At 41.2% G+C, this 27500-nt stretch overlaps 1 protein-coding gene across 1 annotated transcript in view; it reads right to left on the bottom strand.

The window, feature by feature from the left end:
* Positions 1-6810: 6810 nt before the first annotated feature.
* The window catches only part of RELN (reelin), a gene marked incomplete at its 5' end in the record, with an annotated part of 178344 nt that continues 157654 nt past the window's right edge, over positions 6811-27500 (bottom strand). The window contains 12 exons of the mRNA XM_009892163.1: positions 6811-7946; positions 13562-13567; positions 18572-18670; positions 19073-19270; positions 20278-20497; positions 21356-21513; positions 21857-22018; positions 22856-22929; positions 24556-24731; positions 25253-25495; positions 25910-26016; positions 27262-27437. Coding sequence (XP_009890465.1) covers positions 7850-7946; positions 13562-13567; positions 18572-18670; positions 19073-19270; positions 20278-20497; positions 21356-21513; positions 21857-22018; positions 22856-22929; positions 24556-24731; positions 25253-25495; positions 25910-26016; positions 27262-27437 — 1716 coding nt within the window. The remainder of the gene's footprint in view (positions 7947-13561; positions 13568-18571; positions 18671-19072; positions 19271-20277; positions 20498-21355; positions 21514-21856; positions 22019-22855; positions 22930-24555; positions 24732-25252; positions 25496-25909; positions 26017-27261; positions 27438-27500) is intronic.

The raw sequence follows: 27500 nt of genomic DNA, 5'->3' as shown, positions 1-27500 counted from the left end.
GCGCCCCCGCCTCGACGGCGCCGTTGGGGACGTTACGGCCGTTAGCTCAGACCTGTGTGGGCGCCGCCCGCGGTGTAGCGGAGGCGTCAACCCCGGCCCTCCCTTACGAGTAGAGAGACACTTATACGAAATGTATAATTATAATATAAATAGAATTGATTTCAAATTTAAATGCAAAAATATGCCTGGGGGCCGTGGGGTGGGCACGGGCTAGCAGTGACACAGTGGCTTGGTGGGTCTATGTGTTGCGCCTGTGTCTGCGGTGCCAGGGTCGGCCCTGTCGTTCTTTTAAATAAACCCCAGTGGGGTTGTCCCCAAATTCCAGTGAAGAAGCCTCAAGATTTATTGCCTGACATTGGTTCAAAAAAGTGGACATCAGTGCTCTGTCCTTTGAGAAGTGTAGTATGTATGGCAGGCATCAGGCATGGATGTGTGCCAGTCATGCAAATGAATGCAGTAATACAAATTTCTGAAGGACTTCATGTTGATTGAGCACTTCAGCAGTCTTCCTTACAGTTTATTCTCTTCTCTTTTTTAATGAGGAGCATGTTTTTGCCACCTCTGCTGTCTGAGAAACATACTTGTCAGCCTGGGAGTTAGAGTGGTCGGTCTCATAAGTGACTGGATGTAGTTTTATTTAGGGATGCAAAGGATACGTAAGTATCAATTTCCTTGTGAATAGGCAGGAATTAGTAGTGAAATACCTTCACAGATCTCATATCTCAGTACTTGATTTATAAGTGTTTTCCAACATAATGATAGCTCACTCTCTTGTCGAGGAGAAAATGTTTTCACACTTCTCAGATTCTTAGAGATTTGCATTTGTATATAGAACTGGTAGGAAAAAAAAACATTTTGAGATTCGTACACACGGAGATCACAAAAAAAATTCTAAAACTGGTGTCTACAGGAATGTATTATTTTGAAAACCTTAAAATGATTCCTTGTCGTGTTAGCCCTTGTTAAGAGTTTAAGAGTAGCTTGAATAAAATCTAAATTAATTAAAGCTGAAATACAGTACTTTAAATTTCATATTCAAACTGAGAAATTTCAAGGTCAGAACATTTCAAAAGTTGGATTTTAAACAAGAAGTTTGTTATAACCAGTTTTATCCAAAATAGGGTGTAACAAAGAGGCATTTTTATAAACAATTTCAGAGTGATATGTTAGGTATGCCACATACATTAGACTTCATGTGGAATGGTGCTGGATGCCATTGTTACACGGAACTGGGCAAATGGAGATACTTTGGGAAAGACATATTTTTTGATTCCTATTTATTTATCTAAAAAGCTGTTTTTTTCTGAACTTGGGCATCTGCAGCTTGTGTTAGAATGCAGGTGAAATTGCCTTGTGAAGCTGGTGTGTCACAACTGGTGTACTGACATTCTGAAATGCTTTATTGCCAGTAAAGCACATATTGCAGTAACATACTACAGACAGACTTGCACACTCTGTGGAAAGAGGAGGGAGAGGAGACAGCCCAAAACAAACATGGGAATAGCAGATTTCCTGCTAGAAAAATCTACAAAGGTATAAATCATTTTGAGTGTTATAATAATCCACACTACAGATTATGTTACACTAGTTGTGTCAATGGTTGCATTTAAATACATGAACTGAAGCTGGTTTTAATTTCTTGTGTACATTTTAGCGTGACCCACTGGGAAGGTTAATAGTTCTTTATATTGCTTCTTTCCAGCATTGTCTAAAATGGTAAAAGATGCTTCAGTTCTTCAGCTCTGAGAGAAGGACAGGGATTAATATAGCGCTGAAGTCAGTAGCAACAAGATGAAAAGAGTGCATTTGGTCAAAACAAAAAAAGGGAGGGGAAGTTAGTACAGAATAAACAATATGGACAATTGGAGAGACTAAAAAAACTCCTGTGGAGGATAATTGGGGGAAATTAGTTAATGGCACACACATCACTGGAGCTGTGTGATGACAGAGGGTCCAATGTGAGCTTGGAGGGCTCATCTGGTTGTCAGAGGGTGGAGCAGTGGGAGCCATTACTCTCCAGCAGCATAAGGAACGCTGTGAGGCACCACTAAAGGCCAGATCCAGCACTCACTAGCTGGCTAGAGCTCCAGTCGTCAGGCTGTTTAGTTCTCATCTTCCTCAACCAACCTCTGACAGTGAGTACAGGCACAGGAACTAGCTGAGGGGCTGGGGAGTGCAGAGACTTCTAATGCATCTAATTGTCTCATTGGGGTGAACATCCCATATGGCACATCCCAAATTAGCAAACTGGGTCGGATGGGCTCCATTGACTGAGTCATTCCCAGCCGCTCCCTAACTACACTCAGAGTTCTTGAGACAACTTTCTAAGGCAGAAAAATACCTGTCTATATTTGACCATGGAGCCTTACGCAAGTCCTAGGATGGGTCAAACTAGCCATGTTAGTAAAGTTGAGGCGAACATTTCCAGATTGAAGTCAAATGCATTTAGCTTTGCAGGGATTTTCCCACTGATTTCAGTGGCAGTTGGCTTCGTTCTGAAATTGCTTCTGTTAATTAGTTACTACCCACATCCTATGCAGATACATTAGTCATGTCAGGCTTTATTATTGTCCATAAAAGCACAATTTGTTCTAGCAGTCTCAAACATTAGGACATCTCCCTTTTTACCATGAGAAGTTCCTTAAAAGTGACGGAACTCAAATCCTTTAAAATGTCCCTTCACAAGGGTGTGATTTTAAATGAGCTAAGTTGGGTGTCCACTGGATTATATGCAGTTGTGAATGTAAATTAGTTGAATGGCTTTGCATGTGCTGTTTCTAGCACACCTGGAACCATATGGTATCAGCAGAAGGCTGGCATGTATGTGTACAGTCAGGGTGCAGGGAAAGACGGACCTGGGGCTATCAGCCAACTCTCGTGGTATCAGCAATAGCATCCTTATGCAGAAGCGGCCCTGAAACCTGTGGCTGCCCAGTACCTCCCGGAGTCCTGCCTTTGGCCCAGAGGCAATCAGGGAAGCAACTGAGCCCACTGAAATAGCTTCTTTGCCACTAACTCTTTTGCAGATCTCCCTTGAGCAGCACAGCTCAAAAGCACAACCACACACAACCACATCCTCTTTTTTTTTTTTCCCCCCCAAAGAAGCTTAACAAACTTGTTATCATATTGCGGCCTTCCAGTACCTAAGGGGGGCCTACAGGAGAGCTGGGGAAGGACTTTTTACTCGGGCATGTAGTGATAGGATGAGGGGGAATGGCTTTAAACTGGAAGAGGGCAGGTTTAGATTAAACATTAGGAAGATATGTTTTACTTTGAGGGTTGTAAGGCACTGGAACAGGTTGCCCAGAGAGGTTGTTGAGGCCCCATCCCTGGAGGTGTTCAAGGCCAGGCTGGACATGGCCTTGGGCAACCTGGTCTAGTGGAAGGTGTCCCTGTCTATGGCAGGGGGGTTGGAACTCGATGATTTACAAGGTCCTTTCCCACCTAAACCATTCTATGATTCTTTCAAAAGAAATACAGATTCAAACTATAAGCCCCCGTTTATCAGCATTCTCCAGTACAGTACTCCCCCATGCCTGGAATACCATTTTTACAAGGCCCCTCCTTGTTGCGTGCTGGCTCAAACCCTCCCGTCAGGCTCTGTGGTAATTAACCACGCACAGGCCTAAGTCTAGGCTTGCTGCCAGGTCAGTCCCTTCAGCGGAACCAAGAAGGACATGGGGAAGAAAAAGCAACAGTCATAAAAGGTCAGGAACACAGGAGAACACTAGGCAGTTCATCCACGTGTCACCTGTATGAGTGTTGCAGTCTCATATCTTGCTGTTCTTTCTTCCAGAAGCAGATCCACTACCTGTGGATGGTAGGTGCTCCTTCACGGGAGGTGTGTGTCTCAGCTGCTCCAGATTGCTAACAGAACTCGAAGAGCTCCTAAAGGTCACACTTAAGGTAGGCAAGCCCTTTTGCAGATCGCATTTGGTTTTGAGGCTCCCTCACCAGCTCTGGGTTAAGGTAGCTCCCCTCTACATCTAGCTTGTTTCTGTTACTCGAGTGTTGAGTCACATTTAGTTAAGCCTTACCACAGAGCTGAACTGAGAGGGGTTTGTCTGCTGTACCTTGCTGCTTGTGCATGTGCCTTTGTGTCCATCAGCAGGACTTACAGAGCCTTGCACCGACTTCCTGCCTGGATAATAACCAAACCCCATTCCCCACTGATGGATACTTGATGAGGTGATGCTGTGGCAGCATTTCTACCCAGTGACATTTGCCCTGAAGGGTTAGCAAGTAAATAAAACATAGATCCATGTTTATGGCTGTTGTCATGTCTCTTTCCAAATGTTTTGCTTTGTAACCTAAACAAACCGACTCTCTCTACTTAGAAGCTTATGGTTTGAAGGGTCTTGTTTTCCTGTTGTACTCTGCAATCTCTCCAATTTTTTACGTCTGTATTTAAGTGAAGGGCTCAACAGCTGACAACTGCTGTCTGCTTTACCAGCACTGACAGCCGTGTATATATTTACTGTGTTTTACCATAAACACTTCTATTGATACAATGCAAAATGGCATTTTTAAAAACCGCTTTATGTTGTTGATTGTCTTCCTATAGTTTTGCTGCCTAGCCAGGTATTTACCCAGTTTGTGTGCTGGTGCCTTGTTCTTTGACAGTGTCTTGTCCTTGAGTGTATTTGCTGTGTTATTTCATTTCTACCCTTTTCTCTAAATTGTCAAATTCATGCAAAGCCTAATTCGGTCCTTCAAAATACTTGTGCTATACTCATTTCCTCTCACTAAGGTAATGTTACCACCTGTGGATGAAGCAAGGTCAAAAGAAGAACATTCAGGCAAAGTTATGAGAACTCCAGCAGGTCAGAGCTTTGTTTTCCTTTATTTTTACTTCATTTCTCTTATGTTCTCCTTATTCTACTGGAACATGGGTTAGTGAGCTGATAGGAGAAATGAGGAAGACTGTAAGGCATACTAAAAGCATCAGTTTTCATGGTTATGCCTGCCAAAGTTTTATACCAGTAGATAAGCTTATTAGTACTTTTTATAGCACTGTCACTGTTTTATTGCCATTGATTATGTGCTGTGTCACCCTTCATATTTTAACAACTATTTAATGTCAGATGACTCATTTTTTTCAGTCATATGGGAGGAAAAATAAAATAGTACATACACTGCGTATGCTGTATGTGCATGCTACCTTGTGTGCTGTAGGAATGGAAAAAATGTAAGGAAAAAATGCAAGGAAGAACTTCCTGGAATCTGGAAAGGGCAAATCACTTGGGACTCTGCCAGCAGGATGATTTTCTTGAGAAAAGCCTATGCACAGTTTGTAGTGAGTTCTGGTGAAATGCCTTGAGGGATTCCTCAGTAGTCATGATTACATACGTTATTCAAAGGAAATAAATACAATTGTGAAAAGCAGCTTCTCTGATTATGCTGGCCTCTTACCTGGAAAGAGAAATTAGATTAAGTGCTTCGTTGTATCTAAAGTTTTTAAATTAATTCCCTAGCAACATATGAGCTGCACACACATTTTAGATTGAAATATCACCCATCTATTGACATATTAGGGCAAACAAAATTATCTTTAATAAGAGGAGTGTTTATATCTTGCATTTTTGTTTTTTCAGTGGGCGAAACTTTTATTATAATATTTTAAAATCTCTTGCCCAAACATTAAACTATTATATTCTTTAATAACCTCATTTATTTTTCTTCCTGCTCTTTCTCTGAATAGATTCTTTATCTTGTTTCAAGAACTGAAAGCACACACACCATTCTCCAGAACAATATAACAAGTTTGCAGCTGCAGGAGGCTGGGCTGTTGCAGTAAGTTTCCAGGTCTGTCAAAGGTATGTTGCATAATTTTGACCAAGCAAAGGTTTTATCTGGTTGGTCCCTGAATGACCTCTTTTTTTCCAGCACTGCTTGGGTACCTTTTATCAAAAACCTCTTAGAAATTAAACACATTTTAGGTGCCTGAGCTTGGATATGTAGCCAACACCATTCTGCTTCAGACCGGTATGGTACCAGAAGCAGATGTGCATGCATAACAGGTATATATGATACTTCTCTCTGATGAGGAGCGGCTGAGGGAACTGAGATTGCTTAGTCTGGAGAAAAGGAGACTGAGGGTAAACCTTATCGCTCTCCACAACTACCTGAAAGGAGGTTGTAATGAGGTGAGGGCCAGTCTCTTTTCCCAAGTAACAGGTAATAGGACAAGAGGAAAGGGCCTCAAGTTGCACCACGGGAGGTTTAGATTGGATATTAGGAAAAATTTCTTCACCACAAGGGTTATTAAGCATTGGAACAGCCTGTCCAGGAAAGTGGTTGAGTCTCCATCCCTGGAGGTATTTAGAAGACATGTAGATGTGGCACGTAGGGACATGGTTTAGTGGTGGACTTGGCAGCGTTAGGTTGATGGTTGGACTCGATGATCTTACGGGACTTTTCCAACCTAAATGATTCTGTGATTCTAAGAATTAGAAACTTTGTTTTGAACCAGGTTCCTAATGTACTGTACTGTAGTCCTCAGACTGTGGAAACACTGATTTGCACGTTGCACGTTGGGTTTGCAGCTAAAGGCAACGGAGAGTGTGTATTGCTCTGTGGTCCCATTTCATTCCTTGCACCTGGATCTGTTCCAACAACCATGTTATGCCAATAGGTGGGACTAGGAAGATTTCTTGGTTTGTATTATTTGCAAAGTGCTGTTAAGTGTGATGTACTAAACATTAAAAAATACCATCCATGTTTGCATTAGAATCTGGGTATTTAGGAAAAGAATTTGGTTTATGATTCCATGTAAAGCCCGCATGGCTTGAAAAGTCTAAGGTCAGAATGTTTGTTGACATTATTTTTATTGAAGCATGGATCTTTAGCTTGGTTCACCATAAAGTGAAGCATTTTATTTATGATAATAGACAGTTTAGGGCTATAGGGGCATTTAACGTTGCTGGTGTAGATACAACTTTATCAGAAGATACAAACATGACCCGCAATAGAAACAAACACCAAAGAGAACACCATGAAACGTTCACTGTTTACAAATCACTTCATTACTACAGACACCAAATGGCAGTTACTGTAAGTAAATCAGTTGCAGAGAACTGACTACATTTAGACAGGGAATTGGGAACTTCTGTTTGGGGCTTCATCCACAACTCCTTAGTAGAAAAAAGTTTAATGTCAAGCATTCTTTTTTATCCACAAAACAATGCTAACCAACAGACATCTCAAAGAATAAGACTGAAGGATATCAACGCCTTTACAACTACTTTTGCAATTATTATCTTGATTACGTACTTTGATTTTTTTTTAATACATTTTGTCAGAAGGTAAATAGCCCAAAAATCAGCAGCAAAAATATTACAACAACAAAACAAGTAAATACAGTGCCAATGTGTCATGTTGTAGAAGAGAATACAAAGAAGAAGACAAACAATGATAACTTAATCATATAAAATGACACAGAGCTGAAATACAGTGCACTTAAATACCTATGTGACAAAGAATGTTAAATTCTGTACTTAGTATGTAGATTTTTTTAAACATAAAATCTGAAAAGTCTTTGTGCTTAAACTTTTTTCCTGTTAAACAGAATTAGTTGCTTACTTCCAATACTGCCACTGTAACTGATATTACAACAGATCACAATTTTCACAGACACATCAACATTAAAACATTTACCTATGAGAAAATAAGTCACTTCTCATTAGTTCACAGTGCGAAAAAGTGGTGTACACTCTGTCTTGAGAAAGGCTTTCAGTTATTCATCAAGCCAATTGCAGAAAAGTCCTGATACCAGACGCAGTGCTAGATTTAAAGAATGGAAAGCAACACATCACATGTTGGGAGGAAAAAAGATAAATTTCGTGTTTCTTCATGGATATCGTCTAAGTGACCTTCGTCTTCTGTTGTAGAAATGCCTGAGCCCATGTTGCCGTGAAAAATTCATCATGTAATTTTGTTTGCGAGTGCTGTTAAAATCAAGGGCGGCGGGGGGGAGGAGGGGAAGGAAGAGAAGAGTGTCAGTTTTTTATATGTAGTTTAAACTCTTTTGGAGCAGTGAGCTAGTGGGACAGATTCTGTTTTCTTGCATGACCTTTCAGCTCTGTGCAAAGTGCTGTATATTGCACCCTTTGTACAACAGCAAGGTAAAAGGCAATTGAGAATCTGTCCCACTTTGCTTTTATTTACAATTCATTATCTTAGGGAAAGGTTAAGAGCTTTCAGCTAATGAAAACTTGTGCTGCCTAGGGCCAGATTCACTAAAGTGCACTTATATGCACGTCATACCCTCTCAATATAGGGCATTTCTTCACAGTGGTTTTATACTCCAGTTATCCTTCTGTCTTAGATCATTAACTGCTTTATCTTGAAAGCAGAAGAAAAGCTTTACTCCACTTCATTATCTTCCACTTTCATTATATAGGAAGTGAAGTACAACACTCTTATGCAGACTTAACGTTTCCCTCCCTTATACCCCTCATCCAAAATTAAAGGAAGATCTAGGAAATAAGCATCATCACATCTGGGAGGAGATCAGGCAAGAGACAGACTGACTGCAGCCTAATTGAAGGAGGGACACTTGTTTGGAAAACCTACCTGGAGAACAACACCCATCCCAGCTAACATAGGTTTCTACTTCTCCCAGTGTGGGAAGACAGAACCATGAGAGGGCAGCGGTGGACAAGACAGCTGTCTTGGATTTTGGTACCTGAAGCCCATCTAACTCCTAAGGGTCGGATCCCACCTTCACTTTACAAATTTCAGCAGCTTTGGAAATAGAGCTGTAAGATCTGTGGAGCATCCTTGTGAGTCTACTCATGGCACAGAACTGCCTGTGCAGCATCACAGAGCCTCTGCAGAACAGCCAGAGAGCTTTGGCTGGCTGTGCCTTTTCTTGGTCCCTTTACATACATATCCATACCCCTGGTGCATACATACAAATACAGGTCTACATAAGCCTACAGCCAAACTGCATTCAGAATTACAAGGGAATGAAAAGGTTTGTTTACTCTGATGTTGTGATACAGGATGTCTCCTCTCAGACCTACACCTTGGCAGAGTGCTTGGCCAGCCTTATAGAGCAGCTGAGATGTGGCTATAAGAGAGACAGTCTCTCTTGCACACTGCACTAGAGAGTCCCAGGGTATGGGAGAGACCTTTTCATCAGAGAACTATTTTTAAAAATAAAAATAGTATCACATACTGCAGCCAGACTAGTTTTCAGAGTCACCCGAGAGCCTCTTTCTCTGCATGGAAAAGTGGCATACAAGATATTCCCATAGATGTAGTCAGAGGATGCAGTTTCTTTCAGAGATCGGAGCACAACGTTAACTGTGCAGACCCCAAGGACAACTCCAGCAGGCATAAAGAGCTTCACCCAGGAGGAACTGTTGGTGACTGCGTGGCCAAATTTTCTTTTGGTTTCCAGGGGAAAGGAGCTGCAAAGTCACAGTGAATCTGTGCAGTTTCAGGTTAATTTCTGACTCCCTCTCCTAATCCTTCCTGCCCACTTAGGACCTTGTGCTTTCTAGCTTTGTCTTGAAGTTGGGGAACGTTGCCTGGCCTAAGTGTCTCCGTTCCAAGGGACTGAATCCTACCAGGAGCCTCCAAACCCAGAAATCCATTGGATTTTAAAGGTGATCTGTGAAGTAAAGGCCTGCAGTAGATATTACAGTAAACAAACCTCCCCATTTGTGGGTGCAAGGCAGGTTTTCAGTTGTGAGTCTTCTCTGTAAGTAAAATGTAAATACTCATACTGTGATCAGTCATATTTTCCTCTCTAGTGCATAAGCTTATTTTTAGTGAATGTGACCCTTAGGCAAAAGAAATAATTGCATGCTTTGCAAAATATGATCCTCCAGAAGCAAAGATAGCTTTTGCAGTAGTACAACAACCTCATCTAAAAAAAATCTGTGTAACAAAATTACACCCTTTTCAACAGCTAATCTAGAACGTGATTGACTATATTGAATAAAAGCAGTTCTGTCAACATCTAGGATATAAACCCCTAAACAATTCCAAGTTGCTTCCCAACTAGTTTTCCACTGCTCACCCTATTTTACAGAAAAATGACACTTCCCCCCCCGCCCCCCACTGGAATGTACATACAAGAATGAAAGAAAATCCAGCTCCTGGTGACAATGAATGCAAACAGCTCGAGACTCGCCACAACTTTTGGTTCTCCCACAGTAAAGCAGTGCTCTAGAGCATTTGGCAATAGGGGAGGAGTTAATATTTGAGGTTGACTTGTCCTGATTTCTTCAAGTGAAAAGGTCTGTGCTTATTTCTAAGAATTTTGTGTGAAAGAGTGACAGCAGGCAGCCTATATAATTTTAATGCCACTTGGTAGCTCAAGTGCAAAGAAGCATTGAAGACCAATCTTTATTCTGGTTCCGTACTCATCTCAGTGGAACATCACCTTCACTACAGTGCTGAGTGCCTCCCTGAGGAAGACAGGAGGGGAATCACGACCCTGAACCTGCTCCTGAAAGTGGCTGCTGTTCGTCATGAGGCTTGAAGGAGGTCTTGATCTTGCCTTCCCTTTAATTCCCATTGTCTGGGAACTGGGATGTACCTTATACACAGGGCCTTCCAGGTAACATCCCACCTCTCAGAAGAGCACCCTAACCATGAAGTGAGGGTAGAGCACCTCTCTGCTGGGAGAGGGCTGCTCTGCAGCCAAAATACAGGAGACTGGGCCCTGGGAGAAAGTGGAGCCCAACTCCAAGTGGCCTCACTCTAGGTACATGGGACCAAATGGAGCCTGTCAATGTGTTTGGCTGAAAAATTTGCTGGTTTTGGACCTGATTAAATTTAGGACTGAGCTTGGCTGTGAGATCCTCAGCTTGGGCATGACTTGGGCAGCCAGGGCATGTACTGAGCTGCAGTTCTTAGCCCAGGGGCCTTCACGTTCCTCTGTCTCCCTCCTGCCTTTGGTCTGCTCACATTCGGCAACAGCTCAGCAGAGATTTTCACGACTTGTTTTGGACACTGCTGGGTGAACCTGGCCTCTATTTCACTTCAAATGCCTAACCATTTTGTATCTGGTCTTGAAGTTATGATGAAGATGTTTAAAACAAATAGCAAAGAAAAAAACCCAACAAAAATAAGGAAAAGAAAGAATTGAAAGAAGGGACAAAGAAGGGATTACTAATAACTTTAAAGAGACTTACTTATTTTTTAATGTATATTCACTCTGTTTTGTTATTTTATAAGATGACTGAGATGTTACAAACAAAAAAAAATACATATATTCCCTGTTGTATGCCAAACACCACAGCAGTGCAGTTTGTGGGGGAAAAAGAAAAAGAAATCTAAATTCCTAAGGCCTAAATGCTTATATTTTTTACTTCCACTGATGTGGTTCAGACTTGTTCTCCACCCAAGTCTGGGATGGGCTTTCCAACTACTGGTTGGATGCCACACAAAATCTTCATGCCTGCTATAGAAAATGGCATGATTTTAACTCTTGCTGTAGGTCAACAGGTATACCCTATATATTATAGTATTGTATAATATTGTATAGTATACATAGTCTGGTATCCACAAGATGAGAATAGATCTATATTTATTTTTCTGAATTAATTTTATATATGTTAGGAGGCAAACACTGTTTACGAGAGATCAATAATTCTTTATAAGATCATAATAAGAATTATTTATATAATAAAGTTGGCAGGAGTATTTACACATTTCTTGCATTTGGTGGATTTAAGAATGCTTTCAATACTATTAATAACAAATCTAATGTGTATTTTTACAGACTGAAAAAAGGCTTTAACATACTTTTGCTGTTGTTTCTTTTTTTTGTTTGAAGCAGCCAAAATGTGCCAGGAAACATCAAGCTGTATTAGAAATAGGCACCCTCCTTCCATAACAGAGGATATGGAGGGAACTTTTGTTTGAATATTGGCGGCAACTTGGAGGCTGCTTTGCAAGTGTGTAATGGACTGGTCAGCATATGCTGAGCCTGCTACATTTTCTGTGGATTCACTGAGCCATCAGATGAAAAGTGTAGATCCAAAATAGTTATCTGTGTATTGCTGATGGAGCAAACAGCAAAAAAGCAATTAATAGGAGCAACTACTGTATAATCTGTTCAACAGTTTTGAGTGCATCAATATTAAAAAAAAACACTAGAAGATAAGACTGCTCCAATTTCCATACGAAACTCTAAGTAACTTTCCAGTGAAGTCACTGGAGTTATATTAGTTGAATGAAACAATATGCAGCCAATATAGAAGAACAAAATTTTGTCTAGGGCATGTTAAGTAAATACCTACAATAAAGCAATTTATGAGAAGGAATTGCTCTGCGTCTTTAGTCTTTAATAGAGCATTCTGGCTATTGCATGTTTCCTAAAACACAGTTTGAACTTCAAGTCTGCAATTTAAAATTTATGCAAACAGAACATAGCCAAATGGCCCCCCAATATATACTAACGTCATTCATTATTTTCGTGCTTTTATTGTTAATTGATGGGGCATAATAGGAACCAAACAGAAACAAAAATATTTGGATAACAAAACAAAAAATGAACAATGTTTTAGAAAACAGCAAAGGCATGCCTCTCAGGACTAGGCTTGGGGTAAATTTTGTGGCTGAATTACAAAAGCTTTGTTAGGAGGGTACTATAACAAGGAAAGTGGTGTGCTCTGGCTGAAATCCTGACGGCTCATATCAATGACAAATGTTCTTTGGCTCTGGTGAGGTCAAGATTTGAACCCAGAGCCCAGTAACTATGTTGGTTTGTGATATCTATTAACTGAGACAGCACAAAGCGGCAGAATTATAAGAAACAAAAGAACTACCTGGCAGACACTTGCTGTATGTCTAAGAGACACGTCTGACTATGCCACCATACAGATTGACTGACATACACTACCTGGCTGTGCCTTCAGCTCTGTAATCACTACCTGAAAGGAGGTTGTAGTGAGGTAGGGCTCGGTCTCTTCTCCCAAGTAACAAGTGATAGGACAATGGGAAATGGCCTCAAGTTGTGCCAGGGGAGGTTTAGATGGGATATTAGGAAAAATTTCTTCACCAAAAGGGTTATCAAGCATTGGAACAAGCTGCCCAGGGAAGTGGTTGAATCACCATCCCTGGAGATATTTAAAAGATGGGTAGACGTGGTGCTTAGGAATATGGTTTAGTGGTGGTTTTGGCAGTGTTAGGCTGATGGTTGGACTTGATGATCTTAAAGATCCCTTCCAACCTAGATTTTCTATGATTCTATGATTATGGAAAAAAGTGGGAATTCCCTGTTGGAGCTGTGAGGTTGCCCATGCAATGAGCTGGGTGCCCTCCACTGGCAGGTCTCATTGCACCACAGGAGAGGGAGAAGCCCTTCTCGCTACAGCCTCAGTGAAATTCCCACTGCAGTACAGGGTGAGCTGCTGAACACTTTCTGCTAAGTTTAACTTCCCCTGATGCTCCCTGCAGGATCAGGGCCCTTAAGAGCTACGTGGCACATCTCAGAGAGTATAAATGATTTTCCACCAACCCATTATTGATAAAACTTTGGGAAAGAACTGTAGCTGTAAGAGCAACATACATTTGATATTGATTCAGGGAAAGTACTTACCTTATTCTAGTGTAAAACCAATGACAGCAAACAATGAAATACAACACAAGTTAGAAAATGCCTTTCAATGCATGCAGCACTGTGATTAGTCATAAAACCCTGATGAGGTTTAGAGGCAATATAGGACTTTTCGTCTCTTTTGAAAATAAAAATTGAACAAATTATTTCCTGATATTTCAAATCAATGTTTATATTTTTATTTTCTATAAAATTCAGCATGCACTTTTTAGAAACATAATAAAAATGTCATAAAAGCACAGACTGCATCATATTAAATTTGGCATAAATGTTGTGAATATTCAGATAATTACTTAATGTATGATCTATTTCTGTTCTTTATTATAAATATGTTAAAACTTTAATATAAGTGCATTTTCCAAATAATTGTTTTTTACTAAAAAAATAAAGCAGATGAAAATGCTTTTCCACATAAGAAGTCTTTGTTAGAGCTATGAAATATAATTTGTATTTTAATCTTGCAAAATAAGGATAAACATTCTTTGCACCAAATGCAACATAAATTCTCACTAAATCATTTGTGCCAAAGACGTGAGAATATCTTGACAATGAAAAGCATGGAGTGATGGCTATGGAGGACTTTGTTCTGTTATCCAACAGTTAACCATAAGATAGTAGGTGGGGGTAATATTTCTTGCCTTCCTTGCACAACTCAAATTCCCCTGAATCTCATCACGAGTTTTGGGGGTGCAAAGAAAGCAACATCAGACCCTTAGCATTCAGCTTATAATTGCCCTCTAGTTCTCAATACCTTTAACCAGAATTGAGTTTATAAGAGGTCAATAAGGGCCTGCCCTATACGCAGAGAAATGGCAGTTCCAAATACACATGCAAAAAAGTGCGTGGTGTCTGTGCAGCAGACAGGCTGAGCGCTGTGTTTCGAGAAAAAACAATGTGCAAATGAAATGCTGGGCTGGAACACGGGCTCTTCTTAGGGCAGAAGTACAGGGGCACTGAATAGCAGTCTTGGTTAAGTCTGGGGTAAAATACGTTTTCATCCTAAGAAGAGCCACGTGGAACATGTGAGAGTTGTGCACAAAGCTTTCTTTACGAATGGAGAGAAAAAATGCTGCACTAATGAGGAATAATAGGCACTAGATTTAAAAGGAACTGGACAACTTGATTACTAATATCCTCTCCCCACTGCAGGACAGACGTCAACCATTGTTAAAATAAGTTGGCAAGTGGTTAGTTGGAAAGACCAATTTAATGTGTAACATATTCAAAGCAGGTATTGCATTTCACCTGTTCAAAAGAGGTGCTCAATTTGAGCACCATTTGCAGCTGCATCGCGGCCTTAACAATGCTGCTTTTTAATGAGTGATTCAAATAATTCATTCAGAAGTGGAATGATCCTAAGTAACATACAAAAACACCTGCCCTTGGCCTTTCTTATCACTGTCAGGTATTTTGCATGCATGTATAATCTGCAGGTTAATTTTTCCTCCCAGCAAACTATCTTGGGAGTGAAAAGGAAACAAAGAAATTTTGTCCTGAAAACATGTTTGCTGGTAAGAGTATGATGGCCCTTGACTCAGAAATCAATTAGACTGAACAGAGTGTCGGGACACTGGCTGTGCATCAGCTGGAAGTGGTATCTGCGCTACAACTTGGCAGCTGGGCCTGTGACAGAATTAATTTCAAGTCTTTGGATTGCTGAGAAGAGTTGAGCCATGAGAGCAGGTATTCACAGATTTGTCCCTGGGGTGAGCACTGTAAGGAGGAACAGGGACATCCCCCATGTTGGATGGGAATTAAAATCAAGATATTCCTTGGTTGTGCTACATCCCTACAGACCAGCTCTCCCTGCTGCCAGGTGCTTTTCCTGCTTGCCCTCTTACTCCAGCCCTTAGCCTGCTCAAGGAGACCATGGCTCACTTGCCCGTGGGCTGAGGAAAAGCTGGCATAGCACCTGGGTGTGCATCTGGGTGTGCAGGCAGCCAAACCCACAGTTAGCACCTAGGGCATTTGGAAAAATTAGACCTCTTTGTCAGCCCACTGGGTAGTGGTGGAAGCAAGGCGAGATGTGTAGAAAGCCAGGAATTTCTTTACATCCCAAATCACACCTCCAAATACAGTTCGGCTTCTTGCTGTAACTCCAGATGGGCTAGAGGCTTGCCTGCTGTGGTAAAGTGGCTACACAGATCACAAACAAGCATGAAAATCTAGGGCTTAAACCAGAGCCAGTGAGGATAATTTTGATGGTGCCCAGAGAGGTGTATAGAGTCTCATTCAGGTGGGTGATGGAGTGCAGGGTTATAAGAGGACCAAGCACAGACTGCATTAGTCATGGACCATCAACAGGTCCTGCAGCCAGAGATGTTCGTGGCTCTCTGAGAGAAGGTCAGAGTTCCAGGAGGAACTACTTTGCAATTCAGGAGGCATGTATGTTTCCTAAGGTATCTCAGCTTTGGGAAGAATAAGCAGAAGCCTACTGACTCTCCAATGGGAAGAGGTAATGACAGCACCCTGGTGAATGGTTTCAGCTCAGGCCGTGCCTCTCTGCAGCCCTGCCAGAGAGCCTTGGGGTGGCTGTTGATCACAGAGCTCTTCTCTGGCAATCTCGATGGAGGGACAGAGCAGCTGAGGGACGCTGCCTGCTCACCTCCCACTGGAGAGCTGCCTGGCTGAGGTGGTTTGCTCTCCCCAGGGGCAGGCAGGACTTCTGTGCCCTTCACTGGAAAATGAAGCAATGTTAAGAATTAAAGCTAATTCTTATCCCTTGTATTCATGGTATGAATCCCAGTAGCCCTGGTGTGTGCAGGATCGTCCAGGGTTAGTGCTAACAGACAGTGATGCAGGCTCCCTCCTGTATGCCTGGAAGCACTCTGTGGAGGTGCCTTCACTGAGTGTCTTTATCATTTTACGGGTGAAGAAACTGAAGTGTTGGGGGGCACAGGGACCAGTGTGAGGTGGCCGAGTGAAACAGCAGGGCTAAATGAAAACCCAGGTAGGAGTATCTATTTACAAAGAAAAGTGTGCTTCCCTTCAGAAAGCCTTCCAAAGGTTTTATTGAACCATTTGTGGGTTACTTGCAAATAAAATCTAAGAGGCCCACAGAATATTTTGCTGAATTAGAAGGTGCAGATAGAACTTAAGCAAAACAGAGGGGTCAAAGCCAGGCGTTGGGTCTGAGCACAGGCCAGCATATGAACCAGATGCACCACAGCATGTAATTCTGCCTTTCCTGAGTGCAGCACGTCTCACATGTTGTAGTTAGCAGGGGCTGGAACTCCACATCTGGCCTTTGGGAAATAACGCTCCCACGGCACTGCATTTCACAATACTTGGCAAGAGAGAAATCTGTCTGGTTTGATCTGTCTTCCTCTGTGGGTTGTACCAGGTGTCACTTGAACAGGACGGAAACTCTCTGTCTCTAGTCTGATATTTTGGGCAATATTCAGAAGGACCTTTAAAGCTCTTTAACAGGCAAAAAGAAGAAAAGTGAAAAGGCACTATCTACCCATCAGGTTCCTTCTCTAGGCAAGGTGGGATTACTTGGTATAGCATTTCTATTGCTGTCTCCATTCTAATCTGTCTCATATAACCGACTTGTCACTGCTCAACTTCTGTGTCTGGTCTACAACCTGGCAGATCTCATTGTCAAGGAATCACTTTTTAGAGGTTTACTCTATTCCTACTTATACTCCCTAATTCAATGCTTGGATTGATGGATAATGTTATGCTCTATTTTTTTCCCCATCTGATTTTTTGTTTTTCTTTTTTTCTTTTGTTCATTGCAAGGCAGAAAGACATGGGAATATTTCAGAACTATCAGCTCCCTTTTCCATGGTTTCCTAAACTCCTGCGGGTTCATACTCTTTCATATCTTTCTTGATGCAGCATTCTACAGCCATTGATTTACTAAGCCAGGAATCACATCCATCCCTCTGTTCCTTCAAACTTTAAGCTTAATGTTATGGAAGTAGAGCCCAGCAAGGTGTGTAAAAGCAGCAGAGCGTGTAAGTTACTCAGTGTTGGGACCAATTTGGTTTGGGGTTGATATGAGTGCCATGCAAGCTGGTGCTTCTCAGTGGAAAGAACAGAGCTAACTAGCAATCAGATAATTCACTTTGCGACTCTTACAAAACATTACTTGCAGTGTCTCTGCTAATTCAGAAACCTCATGGTTATAATTACACAGTCTGGAGGTTATTCAAGCCTAATTTCTTCATTGCTGATTTTTAAATTGTTCAATAAAAAGAATGTTTGAACCTATCTATGGAGCAGGCACACCTCTCTGCCAACCACTGTCAGCGATGAGTTCCCGCCCGTGAAGCCACTAGCATTTCACTTCTACTGGAACTAAATTGTTAGAGAAAAAGCAGATCATCTCTTCGTGTCGTAACGGGTTAGCTGCCAGCGAAACCCATCTCAAGAATGGGAGAATCAGGAGGGTGCAGACACTTTACTTGGTAAAATCTTGACAAGGGGATGAATATAGAGCTCGGACCATAGGAACCTGATATAGTGAACCCTGTTTCTGAACAGTATCCTTCTTACTAAAAAAAGGAAATGAATAAGGCATTAGTTGCTAACACAAATTTTTCAGAGGCACAACAACATTACTTTGTGCAAAGAGCAATACAGCAGACTCTTGTATTTTCGAAAGCATATAAATCAGCCTTACGTGGCAGCACAGCATTGAACAGGACTATCCTTTCAGGAATATCCATAAGAATGTCCCAGCACAATATTTTTTTTCACAGTCGTTGCTGCATTACAGGACCACACCAATACTTGGTGGTGATGAAGTCCCACTTTCCCTCCTGCATTTTTCCATGATGCACAAGACATACCCCTGCTGTGCCACTTATTTCATGGCTGTCTTAACCGCTGACGGTTGCAGTCATGGCAGAGCATTAGCAAAGACTGGTTCTCAAAGGTTTCCCTGGGCCACAATGGTTCTTACTGAGCTTAACACTTGTGCCATGCTGGAGGAATTTCAGTGCTTTCTGAGATGGGGTGGGATGAAGTGAAGCTGATACTCACAGGACGACTTCTACGTGGTCCAAAGCCCACTGATCATGACCTGTTCCATTGTGACGGGGCTGCCACCAGCGCAGTAAGACTCCTTTCATTCGTGCCTCCCTGTCGTCACAAATGCAAGAGCCTGTGAGAGCTCCAGACTATCAGTGGTTTGCACATCCCTATCTACCCCCCAACAGAAACTGAGAACAAAGTCAAAGCGGCATTTCTACATCCCTGAACATCAACACACTGTACATACAAAACATTTCCTGGTGAAAAATGCACACAGATAAGGAGGAATTTTTTTCCCCTCACATCTTTAAAACAAGCAGTCTGTTTTTCTTGCAAATATATTGGTAAACACTAGGCTGCCATTTCTTAATCAGCCTTCCCCTTAAGTTTTATTCTTTGTTTATCCTCTCATCAACCTTTTTTCTTGCACAGTGATGCAAAGATAGATTCCTTCGTAGCAGAAATATATCTTGTGCACTTAGAGGTAATGAAATGTGACTGGGTACTCACAGGGGAACATTATAAGACACTCTTTGGGCTTGTATAAAGTCCTTTGGCTGATGCTGTGCAATTACTTGCCATGTAATTCCATTATTTACACTGTATTGGAGGAGCACTGCCTTGTCTACAGTGTTAGGATCACTCAGATTGGTATTGCAACTGTCTGTTTGTGAAATACTTCCAATTTGCAAAACAAACATAATTTTGCTGTAAAACAGAGAGAAAAGGTATTTCAATATGCAAAAAGTATTCAACAGGAACAATAGCATTTCCAGGTCTATTGCAGCTATCTTATTAAAACCTTAAGCATCCTCAAGAATCACTACTTTTAAAATGCAAAATAAACTGTTCTTATATCTCTAAAACACAGCTCCCCTTTCAAAGTAATAGTTTACTCTGTATAACATATTGCCATATAGTTGGAGACCATAGATCCAATTTTACAATGTATCTGCATAAAACTGAGATACATAAACATATAAACATGCAAATGAGTGTCTAAAAAGCTAAAAAAGGGCAAATAAAGGTTGAATATAATAAAGTTCCTAAAAGATTTCTCATATTCTACCTGGGTGTTCAAATAAGAAAGAGCCTGATTTATATCTGTCCCATTTGCCAATTCATTCTGTTTCTAATCTTGCTCTAGACAACTAAGTACAAACCAGTCCAGAAAGCTGTCACTCTGTTAAGAGCCAGCACAGGCTGGTTGCATTTGTTTTTCCATGGCCAAAGAGACTCAATAGATGAATAAGCTACTCCTGTTCATTGCCAGGTGAATATAATTCTACTTGACAACTGAAATGGGAAAATGACTCCGTAATTACTAATAGCATCTTTAGTCATGACCATCATGGAGGCAGATACAAACATGGGATTTGTCTTATCAGATCAGGCGCTGGTCCAGACAGTCTGGTGTCCCGTTTTTGCCAACGGCTTCATTGTCAGTGCTGGCTTACTAGACAGTGCTCTGTTGGGCATAACGAAAACATCTGACCTTTTCATCTGACATCGCTTCTTCCTCACTCTCCATCTCCCAAATGGAAGTCACAAAGCATTTTGCCAAGCCTAATGTTTATCTGCCAGCCACATCTGACTGCACGGTAGAGCCAGGTCAGTCCATCCTCATCAATACTGGCCCACAAGACTGCATGTACATATAAAGAGTTTCCTTTCTCATGAGCTGCTAAAAGAGCATTTTAGGCTCAAAGTATTACCTTGCTCGGGTGAGATCCAGAGGCTTAGTCACAGCTTGTCGTATTTGACATCCATTAAAATAGAGTGAATCTCCGTGGGCATAGGGTGCCAGCTGTCCACATCCATTCCCTATCACGCCCCCCTGAATGGTTTCCCAGTTTATTTCTGTGACTCTTTCAGATTCAAAATTATCTTTAATATAACTGGGGAGGTCATGGCTAAAAACAGAGCAGTCATCACCTAAAAATGACACAGTGAAGATATAAAACACACAAAAAAATCAAAAGAATGGAGAAAATTGAGTTACAGTTCATTGTAATTCCATTCAAGGTTGTGGCCCAATATACAGTGTGACTACAGGCTGAATATATTTCAGCAGATCCATTAATAATGTGCACATTGCTATACCACTTCATTTTTAGTAAATTGAGGCTGTAAGTCTTATTTTTTACAGCAGTATAACTTCAAGAACTGCAATAGAGTTTCTCCTGTTTTGCTTTGATACCAATATAAGAAACTGCAAATTGCCAGTTGAAGAAAAATGCGTCTAAAACAGGGAAGGGATCCGATCTTATAAAGTTATGAGACTCTGTCCTGGAAGACATTAAACACTGGCTCCACTCCCACAAAACACTTACAGTTTAACGAGGGCACTCAGGTACCATTAGGCATGTGTTTAGCTGCATTGCAGGATTAGAGCAGAGCACTCTGTCCTGATGGGGCGCAGAAGTGAGTCCCTTACAGGGGCCACTCACCCACATCTGGATCCCATGTACACATCCCCTGGGAGTGAGTGCACCCTTGGAAGGAGTACAGGAGTGGAAGCCATTTCTGGGTAAGCAGGTAGCCACATTCTGCTTTCAATAAAGGCTAAATGGGCTTTACATACAGTGCCGGACAGGAGAGACTACTGGCTCAATCCAGAAAGAGTAAAGGGAGGGAAAAGCTGTCATTTGCAGCTCTGTCAAATTACTAATTTGTAAGCATTCCATTGATTAATTTAGACATGTTACATCACTCTGTCTTTATCTTTTTGTTTAATTTTGAGCTACGTTAGGCTGCAGCAGGTGCATAAGAAGGAAACTGAAGAAATGAAACCTTGGTATCCTTCGTCACAAATGCAAATGGCTCCAGTCGTGCAATACCCGTGGCCACTGCAGAGCTTGGGGCACGCTTCCCCGATGTACACATGGTCGATTGCCCAGCTTTGCTTCTCTAGTTCTTCTCCCTTCTGAATCCACCTGAACTGAGTTGCACTGCAAATATCAAAATCCAAACACCATATTATGACATCTAGCAATTAAACACATCTGGACGGTGACATCAAAATATGCCAGCAGCAGATGTAATACAAAATGTGGTATGAAGGGGTTGTGACTTCAGTAACTGGAAAGACCCACCCTGAATGGGTGGCTGCTATGTCATTGGCAGTACCACTTCTATTAACAAAAAGCTTTCTGAAAAACACTAAGTATGTATCAGATCTAAATCCAGCAATAAAGAAGCATTTTTAATTCACCAGTTGTTCCACATCAACAGTGCCAACAAGACAGCTGACATTTTATAGGTCCACAGTGAGGTGACCTTTCAGTAACCTACCTGGATGAGACATGATCAGGCAGCTGGATAGTTATTCTTCTCCACATGGAGCTGTTGACAGAATTATAGATGGTAGCTTCATGGAATTGAAATGGGGAGCAGCCAATGCTATTAGATGAGGAAGGAAGACAGTGTGTCTGGACGAGCTGCCATGAGTCTGTCCTGTAGGAAACAAAAAAAAATGTTTTAGAACAACTGAAAGAATAATGAAAGGGAAACAGGTAATTTCAAAGGGTCACGGCATTGCCTGTCTTACTAAAGAAACCCAAGAGATTGTCAGCAGTAGTTTCCATGCTCTGTAGCTGCAAATGGACAAGAGATGAGAGGCTGAAACCCCAGTGCAGCCAGGGAGGACTGTCCAGCCCCAGGTTTGAGTGCTGTGAAACCCTCGGTGGTGGTACACACAGCAGAGTCCAACTCCTCATGCCAGCTCCTCTGGGCTGGCATGACAGAAGGATTTATTTAGGAGCCTTCTCCTTAGTGTCTTCCTTACTGTGTTCAGAAAAAAGTCCAACAGAATTTGCTCCATGTTCACCCACAGTCATTTGAGCACAGAATATACCGTCACTTCTACAAATTATAATGCACTGCTATACTGCAGCACAGGAGACAGTGTTATTAATTGTTTGCTAGTTAAAGACCAAATCAGAATTAAGTAACCTCCACTTCATTACAGCTTCGTCCTAAATATATAGTCCTGTATCATACTAAGACAACAGTTTCCTGTGAATGTGGTTTTCTGCGAGCACATTTTTAACAGGAGCATGTTCATGACTATAACTACAAGCTCAATGCCACGAAACTGTCAACATCTGGGATAAATTATAAAGAAAATTTACGGGAGTCATGTAGACAAATCCCAGTGCTTGCACATGGGCTTTGTTTAGATCCTGTTACAAGATGAATAGCAAAGTAATTGCTGTAATAAATAAAAGATCTCTGGGTTTTAAATAACGTACTATATTTTTTTTTAGGTCTATGTATTCTGCTCTCATTTACCTGGCATCCTTCGTATACTCCAGCATCACAGAGTGGAGGTCCCCACAAGAAGTTGCCTCACAGCCAACCACAATCTATAGCACAAATAAAATTGGCTGCTATAACAAGTCAGGTAGACAATTAATGTGATATCTAATGAAGTCTTGCTCTCCTTCTTTTTCTTTATGGGTTGTATAAGAGATTGCCAACTTAGATCTTAGGCAAAATCCATCAAAAGGGGATGGAAAACAAAAGACAGTACTTCAGATACTGCTTTTACTTAATGAATTTTACTGCATTGCTACTGTTATTTTCAAACAGAATCCTAACACTACATTCCTAAAGTTCAAATTCAATATCTAAACAAACATTGTTTCTGAAACACAAAGATGTGGTAGGTCCTTGGCATTTCAGAAAGTGAAGTACCTAACTATGTATTAATTACCTATGAAATATATAATTCATCATGATAAATGTGGATATAAGCTTCAAGTCAATCCAATTTAAGAACAGAATTATTCTGTATATTTAAAACAATAAACATATTTGTGACATATTAGAGTGGAAAGATTACAGTACCCAATGTACAGTACTGAATATATAACAAAAAGCTAAATAGAGCTTCAAAACCAAAATGGCAGCCATGCACTCGAGCTGAACTCTTAGTTCAGAAATAAAATCTTTGCTGTGACAGGTGAAGAAAAAGGAGGAGAGAGTCAGGAGAGAAAAACTTGCAACAAGAGTTTAGTAATATGAACTATTAAATGATGATGGGTTATCATAATTTTGGCCTTAAAATAGAGGGAAAAGATGATAGGCTGGGTAAAATAAGCAGCTTCGGGAGTCTTGGCATTCAGTAGTAAAAAGCATGTCAGACTCGTCTTTTATATAATTTCTTTGAAGATGCTGTGTGAGGGGGGGGAAGCAGTGCTTTAGGGATTATATCAGACAGTCAATTTAAAATAGGTAATGATGTTGAGAAAAGGTGAAAATACTGGTTACTGGAAGATGGAAAATTCTGGACCTGCCTTGTCAAACAGAAGAGTGAGAAAAAAAAAACGTAACAAGAAAATGGATGACTATTTTGATAACCCTGCTTTCATATTAGTTCCTGGCTTATTTAAGACATGATGCTTGGGTAAAGGCCGAGAACATTTCTGGACAACAACTACATGTTGCCTTTGGCCCTGTGCAGAATTCTACCTAAGGTAGAACAAACAAAGTAAAATATTCAGAAATGTTTGTCTGATTATTTAGGTCATTTTCCATGACACAAGTAAGTAGAAGAGGTACTTCTACTTGAGCCCTTTCGTGTTTTCCATATGCCACTCCTCTCCAGCCTGTCTCTACTTTGCCTTTTCTGCTTATTCATGAGTTAGGGGGAAATGGCATATTCTGCATGCTGCGTATTCTCACCTTAGAAAAGAATTCCTACTGTGCCTGATGATCCAGTAATTTCAGGAGAAAGGGATTAGACTTCCAATCCCTCTCAGTAACTCCCAAAGCATACAGACAGTCAGAATAAATTGATGTTTAACATTCATGCAACCTTTCTAGTTCCCATTACCTACACTTCAGAATTTCCTTTAGATTCAAGTAAAAAGTAATTATTAATTATCCATCCAATTGGGCATCCTAGTTGGAAGAAGGAGAATTCCTGGAGACACATTACATGATTTTTCATTGCATACTGTACTTTGGAGAGAGAGAACATTTCTTACTTTAAACTGCATCATGTATCCTGGCTGTATAATGAGCTCCCTGGAGGACAGGATGTTGTGAGTTTTGTCCTTTTTCTTATTTGGCCAGTAGAGATGGAATGATGGATTTCCACAGAACCCTGCAGTCCTGACTGCATTAGGGTAAAAACTCCAGTTTTCTTCATGAGAGGTGCCTTCTATTAACATGAGTTAAAGACAGTTACTGCATTGTCCCAGTAAAGATCAAGGCTTTAATAATGAATCATCAGAAACACTAGATACAGTATTTTCATGATATAAACACTAAATATATCTGTCATGATACACAGTAAGTAGCCTACTAACAGACATAATAGAAACATCAGCTCCAGAGAGGTAATTAAAATGTTTAAATAATGGTATTTTTAAAAAATATGATTAAATAAAACTTTCCTGTGCAGGAATTTAAATTAAATGAGCTGGACTGAAATAATTTTTTTGTCTTTTTTATAGGTATATATGTGTATATATATACACATACATGCATATCTGAAAATGCGTGTATATATATTTACACACCTGTGTTAGTAGCATAAAGAATAGTGTATGAACAGCATTAGTCTACAAAATGAAAAATTTACAGAGTTAAAGGAAAGAAAAAGTGTACTTGCAAGCTCACAGGGCTTATCTTAGGTAAGATAATGTCAGACAACAGATTAGCTGTCACAGCCTGTCTTACCGTCATCAAACGTATCTACCAGCTGGCTGGGGTTGATCTCTGCTCCTCCGATCAGGATGTTATCCAGCGCCCACTGCGCCCGGTCGGGGCCTGAAACCACGATCCCGTTGCTGATGGTAAATGGCTGCCACCAGCGCAAGCGGGTTGTGTTGGTCAGAGCGTGTTCGGGGAGGAGGATGTAGTCATGCCTGACTGAGATGTATTTTTGGTAATCCATCTCATGAAGCAAAGTCCAGGATATCCCTATAATGAAAAGATGCAAGTTTAGTAATAAAAACAAGCCTATGGTAGAATCTTCTAAAAGATTAAAGGAAGATAATAGGAAAAAAAATAATAGCTATGGTTGTCTGATCGACAAATCTTAACTTCTAAGGGTAGTTGGCAACTGTTACTCATTGCAAGAGTAATTTTGTAATCGTATAAAGGAATCAAACTGGCTGGAAGCCACTGATTACTGAAATCGGGCAGGAGGATTATGGAAAACTCCTGAGCAATAGATGGAAATTTTAGGCGGGGGAAAAAACTTTACAAGGACAAAAATAACTTTATAATTAAAAACTATCTTATTTTGGATCTCTCTGACAAATTCTCAGATATCACTGGTGCTTGAATACAGAACAAGGCTGTGGCTTAGCTGAAACTACAAGATGTACTTGCCTCCATCAATGGAATAGTCTAGCAGCACTCCCTCCTTTCTGCAAGTTGGTCTGTGGCATGTTGTCATGTTGTTTTCACTCCCAATTCTCCCCCAGTACTGTAGAAATCTAAGAGTAAATGTGTAAGTTTACATCTGTTAAAGATCTGCACAAATTGAGACATTTGCTTTCTGTTAGGAGATGTGCTAAAAATTTTCAAAATGCCAGCATTTTAAAGCAAGTAACATCGATGTACAAGTAGGACAAAGGTTTCCAAAAACATTGCCTAGTAATTCCCATGGGAACCTCATGTAATTCAGCAAAGTCCAGCCCCTGGGAGGGACTAACCCCTTGCAATGGTACCAGCTGGGGACTGCCTGGCTGGGAGCCACTTTGCTAACAGTTCCCTGGGAGTCCTGGTGGAAAGGAGGCTAAGCATGAGTTAACGACGTGCCCTCAAAGCAACGAAGGGCATAAAAGAAGTTGATAAAATGAGGCAAAGTCAGTGGAGGCCACTGAAATGGTTGGGGCTGGAGCACATGCCCTGTGAAGAGAGGCTGAGAGACCAGGGCTGGTTCAGCATGGAGAAGATGGCTCAGACTGGGAGACTGTGGTCATACATTAAAACAAGGGAGGTTCTGACACTGGATATAACAGGGAAAAAAAAACCCACTGTGAAGGCAACTCAACACTGAAACAAGCTGTCCAGACAGAGACTGTGGGATATCTGTCCTTGGACGTTTTCAAGATCCAACGGGTCAAAGCCCTGAGCAGCCCAATCTGAATTCAGTGTTGACTTGGCTTTGAGCATGAGGTTGGACTAGAGACTCCCTGAGGCCCCTTCCTGAAAGGTTGTGTGATTCAGTGAATTCTTGCTGAATTACAGGAGCAAGACTGTGTGGCTTCATTAAAGCCATACAGCCAAGGGAAATGATGCTGAAGTTGTTTTCTATATCATGTTCTTAGCTTGTCTAAACTGACATTATTCCATTGCTCTCCAGTGAAGTCATCCTTTTCTACAACATGTGAGTGGAGTGGGTCTTGTATGACCATCCAAGAGAGGACAACCAGTAGAGGTTATATTCTGAACTCAGTAGGTGACACAGCTGGTGCCTCCAGGGTGGAGACATTGCTGCCTAGGAGACTAGGGGACCTGCTGCTTCACTGGGGCATGGCAGACCTCTTCCACTGTGCTCTCAGCAACTCATCTGAAAGCATCAGTGCCTTGAGAATCATAATCTAATTAGTGCCTATCTAAGATAACACTATGCTTGTGGTGGCCTAGGCATTCCCTGAGCTGCAAGCTATGTCACCTGCTGCTTTGTCAGCATTTAACAGAGTTCCCCATTAAAATGACATGGAAACGTGACCTACTTTGCCCCCCGCAGGTCCAGATCTTGAGTGACAGCCTGCCTCACAGTTGCACCTCCAAAATACAGAGTTGTGTCTTCTGCGAGAATCCCACACTCCGTACAGGTATTTCCACCTTCTAAGGACATCCATAAATCTGATTTAATTTCTTCATTGTCAAAGCGCTCTTTCAGGAAAGTCTGTAAGTAAGGTGTTTAACATAAAGCACAGGTAATTATGACCTTAAGACCACAGCTGGAACT

This window comes from Charadrius vociferus, unplaced genomic scaffold, assembly GCF_000708025.1.
Source record: "Charadrius vociferus isolate BGI_N301 unplaced genomic scaffold, ASM70802v2 scaffold1319, whole genome shotgun sequence".
NCBI classification, from domain to species: domain Eukaryota; kingdom Metazoa; phylum Chordata; class Aves; order Charadriiformes; family Charadriidae; genus Charadrius; species Charadrius vociferus.
The sequence above is the reverse complement of the archived record's forward strand: the minus strand, read 5'-3'. Positions and strand labels throughout refer to the sequence as shown.